The 12,338-nt window shown below is 45.3% G+C and overlaps 1 protein-coding gene across 1 annotated transcript in view; it reads left to right on the forward strand.

Moving 5' to 3' along the window:
• The first annotated feature begins 281 nt into the window (after nucleotides 1–281).
• Nucleotides 282–12,338, forward strand: part of CFAP47 (cilia and flagella associated protein 47) — a 572,366-nt gene continuing 560,309 nt past the window's right edge. Inside the window, exons 1-4 of the mRNA XM_040424993.1 lie at nucleotides 282–348; nucleotides 5,189–5,352; nucleotides 7,136–7,287; nucleotides 9,759–9,874. Coding sequence (XP_040280927.1) covers nucleotides 5,191–5,352; nucleotides 7,136–7,287; nucleotides 9,759–9,874 — 430 coding nt within the window. The 5' untranslated portion in view covers nucleotides 282–348; nucleotides 5,189–5,190. The remainder of the gene's footprint in view (nucleotides 349–5,188; nucleotides 5,353–7,135; nucleotides 7,288–9,758; nucleotides 9,875–12,338) is intronic.

The raw sequence follows: 12,338 nt of genomic DNA on the forward strand, positions 1-12,338 counted from the left end.
GCTAGAAGGCGCATCCTCTCCACAGTCACTGCGCCATTATGTGAAGCTGCTGGCTGGGGACAACGTTCCCTCACAATGCCCCGAGCAGCACACCACGTGGTACACAGCCCCGACCGGTGCCGTACAGCGAAACCTCACTTCTGATAGGTCCAGACGACATTGAGCGCCGCCCCCTCACAGTGCCCGCCCTCCCATTGGTGGAGGAAGTTGTGTACTGTTCACCCGCTCTCCGCCCTAAAATTCCTGCCGTTGCCCAGCAACCACAGGACGCTGGCTGACGCTCGTTTACCTTAGTGACTGGAGGCTGCGACTTGGAGAGGAAAGCGTGTTCCATCAGTCCACAGCCCGGTACGTACCCGGTGCTCCCCGGTCACTGCACTGGATATATCCCGGATCGTGCAGCATCATACACTGCGCTAGAAACGTCTATGGAACTGTCTCCTTCCCTCCACTTCCTACATTTTATCTCTCCAGTTTCCCCCTTTCCGCCTTCATTCCCTGTGTTTACACAGTGTGTCTCTCTCTTTCCTTCCTTCTCTGGCTCTCTCCTTCCTCTCTATTGCCCTCTTTCCTCTATTTTTCTTGCTCTCTTTCTTCAATGTCCTGTTTTTCTCTCCCCTCTCTCTCTTTTCACTTTCTATCCTTCTTACTCTTTCTCCTTCTTCCTGCAAATGTATTAGGATATTGTAAGTACCCTAATGCATTTCTTTCTTTCTTTCTTTCTTTCTTTCTTTCTTTCTTTCTTTCTTTCTTTCTTTCTTTCTTTCTTTCTTTCTTTCTTTCTTTCTTTCTCTCCTTTCTCTCTTTCCCTCCCTATTTCTCAGACCTCTCTGTTCCTCTCTCCTTTATTTCTCTCTCTTTCTCTGTCTCTTATTCTTTCCATCCTCTCTCTCATTCTGTACTCTCTATCTTCCTCACCTTCCTCTATCTTTCCTTCTCTCTCTTTTCTTACTTTGTGTTATAATATAAATGTATCGGAGTGTTGTAAACACCGGAGTACCCTATTTCCTCTCTCTTTTCCTCCAATCCATCCTTATTCTTTTTGCTATCTCTATCTCCACTGCCTCTCTCTACTTCCTTCCCCCCTCTCTCTCTTTCCACTGCCTCTCTCTACTTCCTTCCCCCTCTCTCTCTCTTTCCACTGCCTCTCTCTACTTCCCCCTCTCTCTCTCTTCACTGCCTCTCTCTACTTTCTTCCCCCTCTCTCTTTCCACTGCCTCTCTCTACTTCCCTCTCTCTCTTTCTCTCCACTGCCTTTCTCTACGTCCTTCCTCCCTCTCTCTCTCTCTTTCCACTGCCTCTCTCTACTTCCTTCCCTCTCTCTCTCCCTCTTTCCACTGCCTCTCTCTACTTCCTTCCCCCCTCTCTCTCTCTGTCCACTGCCTCTCTCTACTTCCTTCCCCCTCTCTCTATCTCTTTCCGCTGACTCTCTCTATTACCTCCCCCTCTCTCTTTCCACTGCCTCTCTCTACTTCCTTCCCCCTCTCTCTTTCCACTGTCTCTCTACTTCCTTCCCCCCTCTCTCTCTGTCCACTGCCTCTCTCTACTTCCTTCCCCCTCTCTCTATCTCTTTCCGCTGACTCTCTCTACTTCCTCCCCCTCTCTCTTTCCACTGCCTCTCTCTGCTTCCTTCCCCCCTCTCTCTTTCCCCTGACTCTCTCTACTTCCTTCCCCCCCCCTCTCTCTCTTTCCACTGCCTCTCTCTACTCCCCTCTCTCTCTCTTTCTTTCCACTGCCTCTCTCTACTTCCTTCCCCCTCTCTCTCTTTCCACTGCCTTTCTCTACTTCCTCCCCCTGTCTCTCTTTCCACTGCTTCTCTCTACTTCCTTTCCCCTCTCTCTCTTTCCACTGCCTCTCTCTACTTCCTTCCCCTCTCTCTCTCTCTTTCCACTGCCTCTGTCAACTTCCTTACCCCCTCTCTCTCTTTCCACTGCCTCTCTCTACTTCCTACCCCTCACTCTCTCTCTCTTTCCACTGCTTCTCTCTACTTCCTTCCCCTCTCTCTCTTTCCACTGCCTCTCTATACTTCCTTCCCCCTCTTTCTCTTTCCACTGCCTCTATACTTCCTTCCCCCTCTCTCTCTTTCCACTGCCTCTCTCTACTTCCTCCCCCCTCTCTCTCTTTCCACTGCCTCTCTCTACTTCCTTCCCCCTCTCTCTCTCTGTCCACTGCCTCTCTCTACTTCCTTCCCCCTCTCTCTCTCTGTCCACTGCCTCTCTCTACTTCCTTCCCCCTTTTTCTCTCTGTCCACTGCCTCTCTCTACTTCCTTCCCCCCTCTTTCTCTTTCCACTGCCTCTCTCTACTTCCTTCCCCCCCTCTCTCTCTCTTTCCACTGCCTCTCTCTACTTCCTTCCCTCTCTCTCTCCCTCTTTCCACTGCCTCTCTCTACTTCCTTCCCCCCTCTCTCTCTGTCCACTGCCTCTTTCTACTTCCTTCCCCCTCTCTCTTTCCACTGCCTCTCTACTTTCCTCCCTCTCTCTCTCTTTCCACTGCCTCTCTCTACTTCGTTCCCCTTTCTCTCTTTCCAATGCCTCTCTCTACTTCCTTCCCCCCCTCTCTCTCTTTCCACTGCCTCTCTCTACTTCCTTCCCCCCTCTCTCTCTCTTTCCACTGCCTTTCTCTACTTCCTTCCCCCCTCTCTCTCTCTTTCCACTGCCTTTCTCTACTTCCTTCCACCTCTCTCTCTTTCCACTGCCTCTCTCTACTTCTTCCCCCTCTCTCTATTTCCACTGCCTCTCTACTTCCTTCCCCCTCTCTCTCTTTCCACTGCCTCTCTCTACTTCCTTCCCCCTCTCTCTCTTTCCACTGCCTCTCTCTACTTCCCTCCCTCTCTCTCTCTTTCCACTGCCTCTCTCTACTTCCTCCCCCCTCTCTCTCTTTCCACTGCCTCTCTCTACTTCCTACCCCTCACTCTCTCTCTTTCTCTCTCTCCACTGCCTCTCTCTACTTCCTTCTGCCCTCTCTCTTCACTGCCTCTCTCTACTTTCTTCCCCCTCTCTCTTTCCACTGCCTCTCTCTACTTCCCTCTCTTTCTCTCCACTGCCTATCTCTACTTCCCTTTCTCTGTTTCTCTCCACTGCCTCTCTCTACTTCCTTCCCCCTCTCTCTCTCTTTCCACTGCCTTTCTCTACTTCCTCCCCCCCTCTCTCTTTCCACTGCCTCTCTCTACTTCCTTCCCCCTCCCTCTCTTTCCACTGGCTCTCTCTACTTTCCTTCCCCCCCTCTCTCTTTCCACTGGCTCTCTCTACTTTCTTTCCCCCTCTCTCTCTTTCCATTGCCTCTCTCTACTTCCTCCCCCCCTCTCTCTCTCTTTCCACTGCCTCTCTCTGCTTCCTTCCCCCCTCTCTCTTTCCCCTGACTCTCTCTACTTCCTTCCCCCTCTCTCTGTCCACTGCCTCTCTCTACTTCCTTCCCCCCTCTCTCTATCTCTTTCTGTTGACTCTCTCTGCTTCCTTCCCCCCTCTCTCTTTCCACTGCCTCTCTCTGCTTCCTTCCCCCCTCTCTCTTTCCCCTGACTCTCTCTACTTCCTTCCCCCTCTCTCTGTCCACTGCCTCTCTCTACTTCCTTCCCCCCTCTCTCTATCTCTTTCTGCTGACTCTCTCTGCTTCCTTCCCCCTCTCTCTTTCCACTGCCTCTCTTACTTCCTTCCCCCCTCTTTCTCTTTCCACTGCCTCTCTCTACTTCCTTCCCCCTCTCTCTCTTTCCACTGCCTCTCTCTACTTCCCTCCCTCTCTCTCTCTTTCCACTGACTCTCTCTACTTTCCTCCCTCTCTCTCTTTCCACTGCCTCTCTCTACTTCCTTCCCCTTTCTCTCTTTCCACTGCCTCTCTCTACTTCCTTCCCCCTCTCTCTCTTTCCACTGCCTCTCTCTACTTCCCTCCCTCTCTCTCTCTTTCCACTGCCTCTCTCTACTTTCCTCCCTCTCTCTCTTTCCACTGCCTCTCTCTACTTCCTTCCCCTTTCTCTCTTTCCACTGCCTCTCTCTACTTCCTTCCCGCCCCTCTCTCTCTCTCTTTCCACTGCCTCTCTCTACTTCCTTCCCGCCCCTCTCTCTCTCTTTCCACTGCCTCTCTCTACTTCCTTCCCCCCTCTCTCTCTCTTTCCACTCCCTCTCTCTACTTCCTTCCCCCTCTCTCTTTCCACTGCCTCTCTCTACTTCCCTCCCTCTCTCTTTCCACTGCCTCTCTCTACTTTCCTCTCTCTCTCTTTCCTCCCTCTCTCTCTCTCTCTCTCTCTCTCTCTCTTTCCACTGCCTCTCTCTACTTCCTTCCCCTCTCTCTCTTTCCACTGCCTTTCTCTACTTCCCTCCCTCTCTCTCTCTTTCCACTGCCTCTCTCTACTTTCCTCCCTCTCTCTCTCTTTCCACTGCCTCTCTCTACTTCCTTCCCCTTTCTTTCTTTCCACTGCCTCTCTCTACTTCCTTCCCCCTCTCTCTTTCCACTGCCTCTCTCTACTTCCCTCCCTCTCTCTCTCTTTCCACTGCCTCTCTACTTTCCTCCCTCTCTCTCTCTTTCCACTGCCTCTCTCTACTTCCTTCCCCTTTCTCTCTTTCCACTGCCTCTCTCTACTTCCTTCCCCCCTCTCTCTCTCTTTCCACTGCCTCTCTCTACTTCTTTCCCCCTCTCTCTATTTCCACTGCCTCTCTCTACTTCCTTCCCCCTCTCTCTCTTTCCACTGCCTCTCTCTACTTCCTTCCCCCTCTCTCTATTTCCACTGCCTCTCTCTACTCCCCCCCCCCCTCTCTCTTTCCTCTGCCTCTTTCTACTTCTTTCCCCCTCTCTCTTTCCACTGCCTCTCTCTACTTCCTACCCCTCTCTCTCTTTCTCTCTCTCTCCACTGCCTCTCTCTACTTCCTTCCGCCCTCTCTCTTTCCACTGACTCACTCTACTTCCTTCCCCCCTCTCTCTCTCTCTACTTCCTCCCCCTCTCTCTTTCCACTGCCTCTCTCTACTTCCTTCCCCCTCTCTCTCTTTCCACTGCCTCTCTCTACTTCCTCCCCCTCTCTCTCTCTTTCCACTGCCTCTCTCTACTTCCTTCCCCTCTCTCCCTACTCTTTCCACTGCCTCTCTCTACTTCCTCTCTCTTTCTTTTCACTTTCTTTTCTCGTGATGGACACAATGTATGAGTAGGGCCCTCACAAGTGAGGTTCAGTATCATGTGATTGCTTATCCATTGTTCCCCTGCAGCCATGGAAGAATTACTTGACAAGACATTAGGAGTGAGGATTGCTCCCGGTCTTCTCCATTTCATGGATGTCTTCGTTGGAAGGACTTACCAAGCCAATATCTCTGTGCAAAACATTAGTCATGTGGCTAAAGCAATCAAAATACATGGAGCAAGCGACCCCCAGGTATAAATCAGTATCAGAATGTATAGTGTGTTCTTCTATGGAAATATGTTCATTGTTTTCTATGGGCAGTTCAGAAATTCACCTACCCATAGGAAATGTGATTACAAAAATGACCATTACTCCAATATCAGTTCAATATTCTGCTGCTCTTGAGCAGACACTCCGCTGGTCCCCAGCTGCAGCATTGACATGCCAGGTGTACATCCACGTGACCACGGCAGGCAATCAGTGGCCTCAGCTGTGATACCTGTATGTACATCACAAGACTGTAATCAGGGATTAGCTGCAGTAGTCACGTAGCTGGACAAGTTAACAAAGGGCGATGGGGACAGCGGAGCATCACCACTAGCATAACCAAAGGTTTAACAGGCGAATATTGGTTAGTTATTTTTTTCAAGTTTCCCTTAACTGGCATCAGTGATGATGTGTCACCAAGTGGCACATGACCAGTAGTGATTTGCTGCTTAAGGCCAGTTATTGGCTGCTGCAGCACACATGACCCCATCCATCCAGAAATTTACTGAAGGGGCTGGAATTTTTTTTATCACCACATTCCAAGTGCCATTATTTTTCCTTTTTTCTTTGATGTACCCCTATGGTATTTGATTTTTGTTGGATGAGGTTTATTTTTATGTGGTTCTATAAGGGGGTACATATAATTTATTACATTTTATAATTGTTTTTGTTATAGAGATTGTAAAAATATCATTTCCAACGTTCTTATCGCATTTTTTTACATTGTTTACTGTGCAGTATAAAGAATTCTATATCTGACATAATGTTTCTTTTTTTATTTTTGCCATGTACAGTGCAGTATAATGTGTTATCTTTTATTTTTACAAGATGCTTTGATGTTGACCTACTGTACTTTTAGACATAAAATATATATATTTTTTTTAAAATGTGTTTATTTTATATATATTTTTTTTAAAATACATTTTAATTAAAGGGGTTTTCCATCCTGTAGATATTGGTGACCCCCAATATCAGATCAGTGGGGGTTCAACACCTGGCACCTCCACCAATTACCTGTTTTCAGCAGCCGACAGTGCCGGGAACAAAACAGTGGACGGAGCTGGAAGCAGAAGGCTGCATCACTGTATAGTGCTGGGTTACACAGTGGTTGAAGCCTTCTGCTTCCGGCTCCATCGGCTGTTTTATTTCCGACTGCCTAAAATAGGTGCCGGTTATTGGACCCCCCGGTGATCTGATATTTATGACCCACATAATTGTAACTTTGATCATTTGTCCTCATCGTCTGTCAGACTACTTTGGTGCTGAAGTCTCTGTTGACTGTGACATCTAAGGGGTTGAAGAGCTAATATCGGAGCATTCTCCATTGCCTACCGTTCCATCAGACCCCTCAAAACTTCTGAAAGCACGAGAGCAGTGCAGATATTCTCAGAGTAATGGTCAAGCAGGTTACATGACTGAGAAATTTAAGTTTTCATCCTGTTATGGCCATAGGTGTCCAGGAGATGGTCCCTTCAGGTTCAGTACTCAGGGTTCTCTGCACTGAACACCTCCCAGCTCCTACGCTCGGAGCGGTCAATCTAGCAGTCTCCTGATTGAACGCTAGAGCTGAGGGTCTGGAAAGCATTCCAGAGATACAGTATCTAAAGTTCACACTACAGAAGGATGATTTATTATACGTGATGGGAAAGTGCAGTGCACATTAAAGGAATTACCTTGGTGGAGAGGACTGTAGATACAGCAACTTATATGTTCCTCTATCTTTTCCATTCCACATGGTAAATACATGTCTGCCCATTTTCCTCTCCAGTTTACACTATATGTACAAAATCCAGAGAAGCCTGTAGCACCCGGGCTTCAAGTGACAGCATCTGTGGAATATCGTCCCTCCAAAAAGGAAGACATTCATGACAAGCTACTGGTTGTGGTTGATAATGACGTCATTGAGGTGCCTTTATTAGGGTAAGATGTTTCCATTTATTCACTACTATACATTGATCGGACCCCCACCGTTCAAGTAGCTATACGCAATCCTGTGGATAGGGGATAACTTTTAAGCTTAGCAACACCCCATTAACCATGTTATGTAACTGATTGCTGGCTTCCTATGTGCATTCATGTAGCCTCACCCCAGTATTACTTATATAGATTACTTTGAATATTTTCAGGGTTTTAAAGGGAGCCTGTCACCAGATCGTTCACAGTTACACCAGACACAGTGCCTTGCAGGGCTTGCTGAGCTGAACGTAACATTACTTTTCAATTAGAAATCTGTTGCTTCTTTCTAGAGAAAAAAATACTTTGCTCCTCCTGCTTCCTCTGCCAGCTCCTCCCTCCTTTTAAATGACACAGTAATAGTACGTTCTCTCCAGAATGAAGCAAGGGATCACAAAATGAAAGTTATCATTACATTCCGCTGATCTAGCTCTACAAGGCGTTCTGCCTGGTTACCAGGTGGCAGATTCCCTTTAACGAGAGCATTACGTCTCCATTTACACATGTCAAAAGACTTTAACCATTATATATTTTTTTTTTAGAAAGTATGTTAGAAATTTTCATAATTTCATAGTACACAGGGAATGAGCTTAGTTTACAGAAAGTCAGAAAACCCCTTTAAGCATGAGAAGATTGAAGCACGGAGGAAGCGCGGCAGCATTTACAAAGCTTGATTTATGATGCTGGGATTTGAGCTGTGCACAAAAACATTAATAATACTTGAAAGTGGTAAAAAAAAGTAATTTTACCTGACTGCAAATGAATGAAGTGGAAACTCTGGAGATAAAATATTAATATTAATGTCCCTCCACCTTTCACAGGTTTAAATAGAGTCATTATTTAATAATTCATTGTAACTACTATCAGTGCAACAGATGTCCTCAAGTAATTCTTAATTTTAGACATATTCAGGTTGTTTCTTGGTGGAGAAGCTCATTGTTATAATTCATTCTTGCGAGTGCTTGAGTTAATTGAATTGGACGTCATTATGAGGCACTGTCCACTGTCTTCTCCTGCCGTTCTCCTGGCAGCTTCACGTACTCGTCTTCTACAGTGTCTACTTTCACAGCTATACACAACACTTACTATGGCCTCCTACAGTTCCTGACTACACGCCGGGCTATTAGCTAAGCACCTAATGCTTGTCATACATTATAGCCATTGTTCCTGACCATCTCATACACAAGGACACTGCTCAGCTGACCATGCATGTGTTTTCAATGGAGAGAGGGGGATACCGTACGTTGCTGTCAGACAAATAAGGATTGGGCATGCTGAAATCCAACTGTCCCCTGGGGGAAAGTCAGGGCACCCTCATACACATATCTGGTGGCTTCGACTCATGGCAATTAAAGGGAATCTGTCAACTCCAAAGCACCGCCCAAATATAGTGTAAGTAATGCTGCGTCTGATTATTAGTGATGAGAGGCATAGGCAATATTCGATTTCGCGATATTTCGCACATCTTTGGACGAATATTCACCATAAATTCGCAAATTCAAGAATTCCTGATCTCTAGTCATTTACTTGATTGTGAAAATCGTCAATGTAATATATTCCCGATAGATTCGCAATTAGAATATTCAACACCATTCGCGAATACGAATATATAGCACTATATTCTAGTGCCCCCAATGTCTGATGGGTATGGGTCCCACCTCTCGGACCCGCACCTATACAGAGTCAGCAAAGTGCTGGAGGGCGCACTCGTGATCTCCCTCCATTCATTTCTATGGGAGCGCTGAAAATAGCCGAGCTGGCTTGGCTTTTTCTGTCAGCTCCATACAAGTGAATGGAGTGGTGGAAGCGCTTGCGGTGTGCGTTCCGCTCGGCTATTTTCGACGCTTCCATAGAAATAGATGGAGGGCGGCCGCACATGCAGGGTGCACCCTCTTGCACTTTGCTGGCTCTGTTTTAAGTATAGGTGCGGGTCCCAGAGGTGGAACCTGCACCTATCAGACATTGGGGGCATATCCTAGTGATATTCCCTCAATGTCCAAGATGGGAATACCCCTTTAAATTATTAGAAATGTGTAGGGGCTTCCCCTTCCAATACGTTCTGCTCAGTTTTATAAAAAGTGGCAAGAGCAACTGAGAAAAGTATAGGGGGAGATTTATCAAACTGGTGTGAAGTAGAACTGGCCTAGTTGCCCATAGCAACCAATCAGATTCCACCTTTCATTTTCCAAAGGAGCTGTGAAAAATGCAAAGTGAAATCTGATTGGTTTCTATGGGCAACTAGGCCAGTTTAACTTTACACCACTTTGATAAATGACCCCATAAAGTCGTAATTTCTGGCGCAAAACGTTAGACTTTTGTATGTCAGTACAGCGTTTGTAAATGACCCCCACTGTCTTTTCACAGTGGCTTTTCGGTATATAGCACCTAGCTCTACAGTGTAACTGATTATTATTAATAATACAACTGCTTTTTTCCAGTTTCACCCCTTCCTGCTGTCTAGAAATTGACCCAGAAGTAAATTTTGGCGACCTGGTTGCAAATAGTAAAGTGATCTACAAGGAGATTGCAGTTACAAACCACGGTTCTTCTCCAGGTAAAGCCCAGCACATTGAACACGTCTGTATATTGTACCATTCTGTGGGATTTCTGATTCTTGTCTTGCAGAACGGTAGAATTTTGCTGCCCTTTTAGTTTGAGCATCTTCCTTATACATTGAAATGAAGTGACAACTGTTAACCCCTGCCTTGTAGCATAATGGCAGAATGATATTCACCTTTTCCTGCAATTTTGAAGCAAGTGCTGCAGTTCTTACCAGTTTTCCAGATGTGCATGGAGCCAGGGTAGAGGTACACAGAGAGTCAACCAATAAACTACTGGGTGGTGCCTTCATATGACACAATATTAGGTTTCCTTCAAACACCTATACCTAAAATATACCATAATTTTTTTTTTCCACAAGGCTTTGGTGTATTTTTTATTTTTTTTGGCCACATTTTTCTGATTTTTGCTGGCCTATTTCCTTATAGAGAAGATAGCGGAAAGAAAAAAAGGACACCTGAAAGAAAACGCTATGCTTTGAGAATGCCGCCAAACAGTAAAATAATTTTTTGTCAAACAAAGATATAAAAAAAAACTTCCAGGATAGATGGCAGCTCTATTCCTGACAACACTATGTGTGAATGCAACCTTATAGACATATTTTACTTTAGAAGCAGTGTTTCTAGGGGAGAATATTTTTTTTTTCTTTGCCTATATAGTGCAGGATAGGCCATTTTAAAGAATAAGACAGAAGTTTTATATGATGTGTAGTTTGTGGGTTGTTAGCCATCTTGATTCCTTCTCCCCTCACATATGGTTTTCCTAATGAATCCTACACTTCCCATTATGCCTGACTTTACAGAGACAGAGTCTCATGACACTGCACTGCTCTATGTAATGGCAGCCATGACAGATTAGAGACACAGCTGCTGTCCTCTCACACTGCAGTCTCTGTATGTTTTCCTATGTGATACACCTTGAGCCTGTCTCCCCTCTCTGCCCTGTCATCTCTCTCCCCATTTTAGCTCTTAAATACAGGAGGCAGGGAGACCAGTGTGAAGCTACATCTCATAGAACTACACTGGAGAGTCAGCACACAGATAGTACAGTCAGGCAGTGTGAGTCAGGAGGTGTATATAACTGCAGCCATTCACTGTATACAGTCACCTACTAAATATCTGCACTTCTGGTCCTTTAGGTAGGGGAGACATTATATCTTCAATAGAATACTAAAAATATACAGAAGAACATGGAGTGTGGGGAAGGGCACATGGGAGAGACTGGGTTCCTGTTTTCACATTAGGGCAAACAGTCAGACTTGAGATCACAGGACCAGGTTTTCATAAGAACAGATTCAAAATGTATGGATGCAAATGAGTTATTAGACTGTAACAAATGACACTGCTAGAATACTGGTGGTGAGTTAGTAATATATGTAAAAGAAAAAGAAAACCCTGTGCTTCTTTGAGACCAGCAGAAAAAAACCTCAGTAATCCAGTATATGAAATCAAAGACACATAAGTTACAGGAGGGTCCGATACACTCTCTAAGGGTGCCCTAGTATGGCTCTGTACAACGAGGAGGTCATCTATCACATGAATAGTACCCTGAGATGCAAGGAATTCTATTCTTACATTAGCACAATAATGAATTGTGTTAGTTTCCAGTTGATACATAATTCCACTAGGTGGCAGCATTATTACTAATTTGCAGCATACAGTACATGTAATGTTACCTCGCTTCATTTTGGAATCTAAAGAGTAGAAAAAATAGTAGCACTCACCGGTGTTTTTGGCTCCCTCACGTCTGTTTAATTAAAATGAAATCATTGATGAGATCTTGAAAGACTTCAAGCACTGCTAGTCTACAAGTGCACTCTGACCTACTTAGCCATTCACTTCTGCATATCTTTTTAAGCAGAACTATAGAGTTGATACTATAAAATTGCTGTATTTAAGGGGTCGCTGCCATAAAATTTGCTGTGACACGTCTTTAAAGATTTTTTTATGTTACTGGTCCTGGGAAAACACAAGTTACAGATTTACCAGTCTATCATGTAAAATAGGTTAAAATAAAAAGAATAATACTCACCTCAACCATTTGCATGCGCTGGAACACTCGCTCCTCACTTGAGGCAGCAGGACCTGCGCTCCCTGCGTGATGATGTCAATATTGGCTCATGCGCAAAAGATTGGACTAGTTAACCGAATCAGTTGTGCATGCGCGGATACTCGTAACAAGATTATCATGGCTGGCTGAGATGTGCAGCCATGTTTATCGATTTGCTCGTCCCTAATATATATACTGTATATATATATAGATGAGTCCCCCTTGTGACCCATGTGGCTGCTGTAAATCATATCTCTAAATTCTGGAAATAACATCTGCGGCAAAATGGCTGCCCCCATAACCATGTACTGAAAATAGAATTTAAAAAAATCTACATTCATAAAATCAAATCAGTTTAGAAAAAGTAACATGTATCACTTTCTGGTTTTAATTGCCAGCTACAGAAATCC

The sequence above is a fragment of the Bufo bufo genome, chromosome 3 (genome assembly GCF_905171765.1).
Source record: "Bufo bufo chromosome 3, aBufBuf1.1, whole genome shotgun sequence".
Taxonomy (NCBI): Eukaryota; Metazoa; Chordata; class Amphibia; order Anura; family Bufonidae; genus Bufo; species Bufo bufo.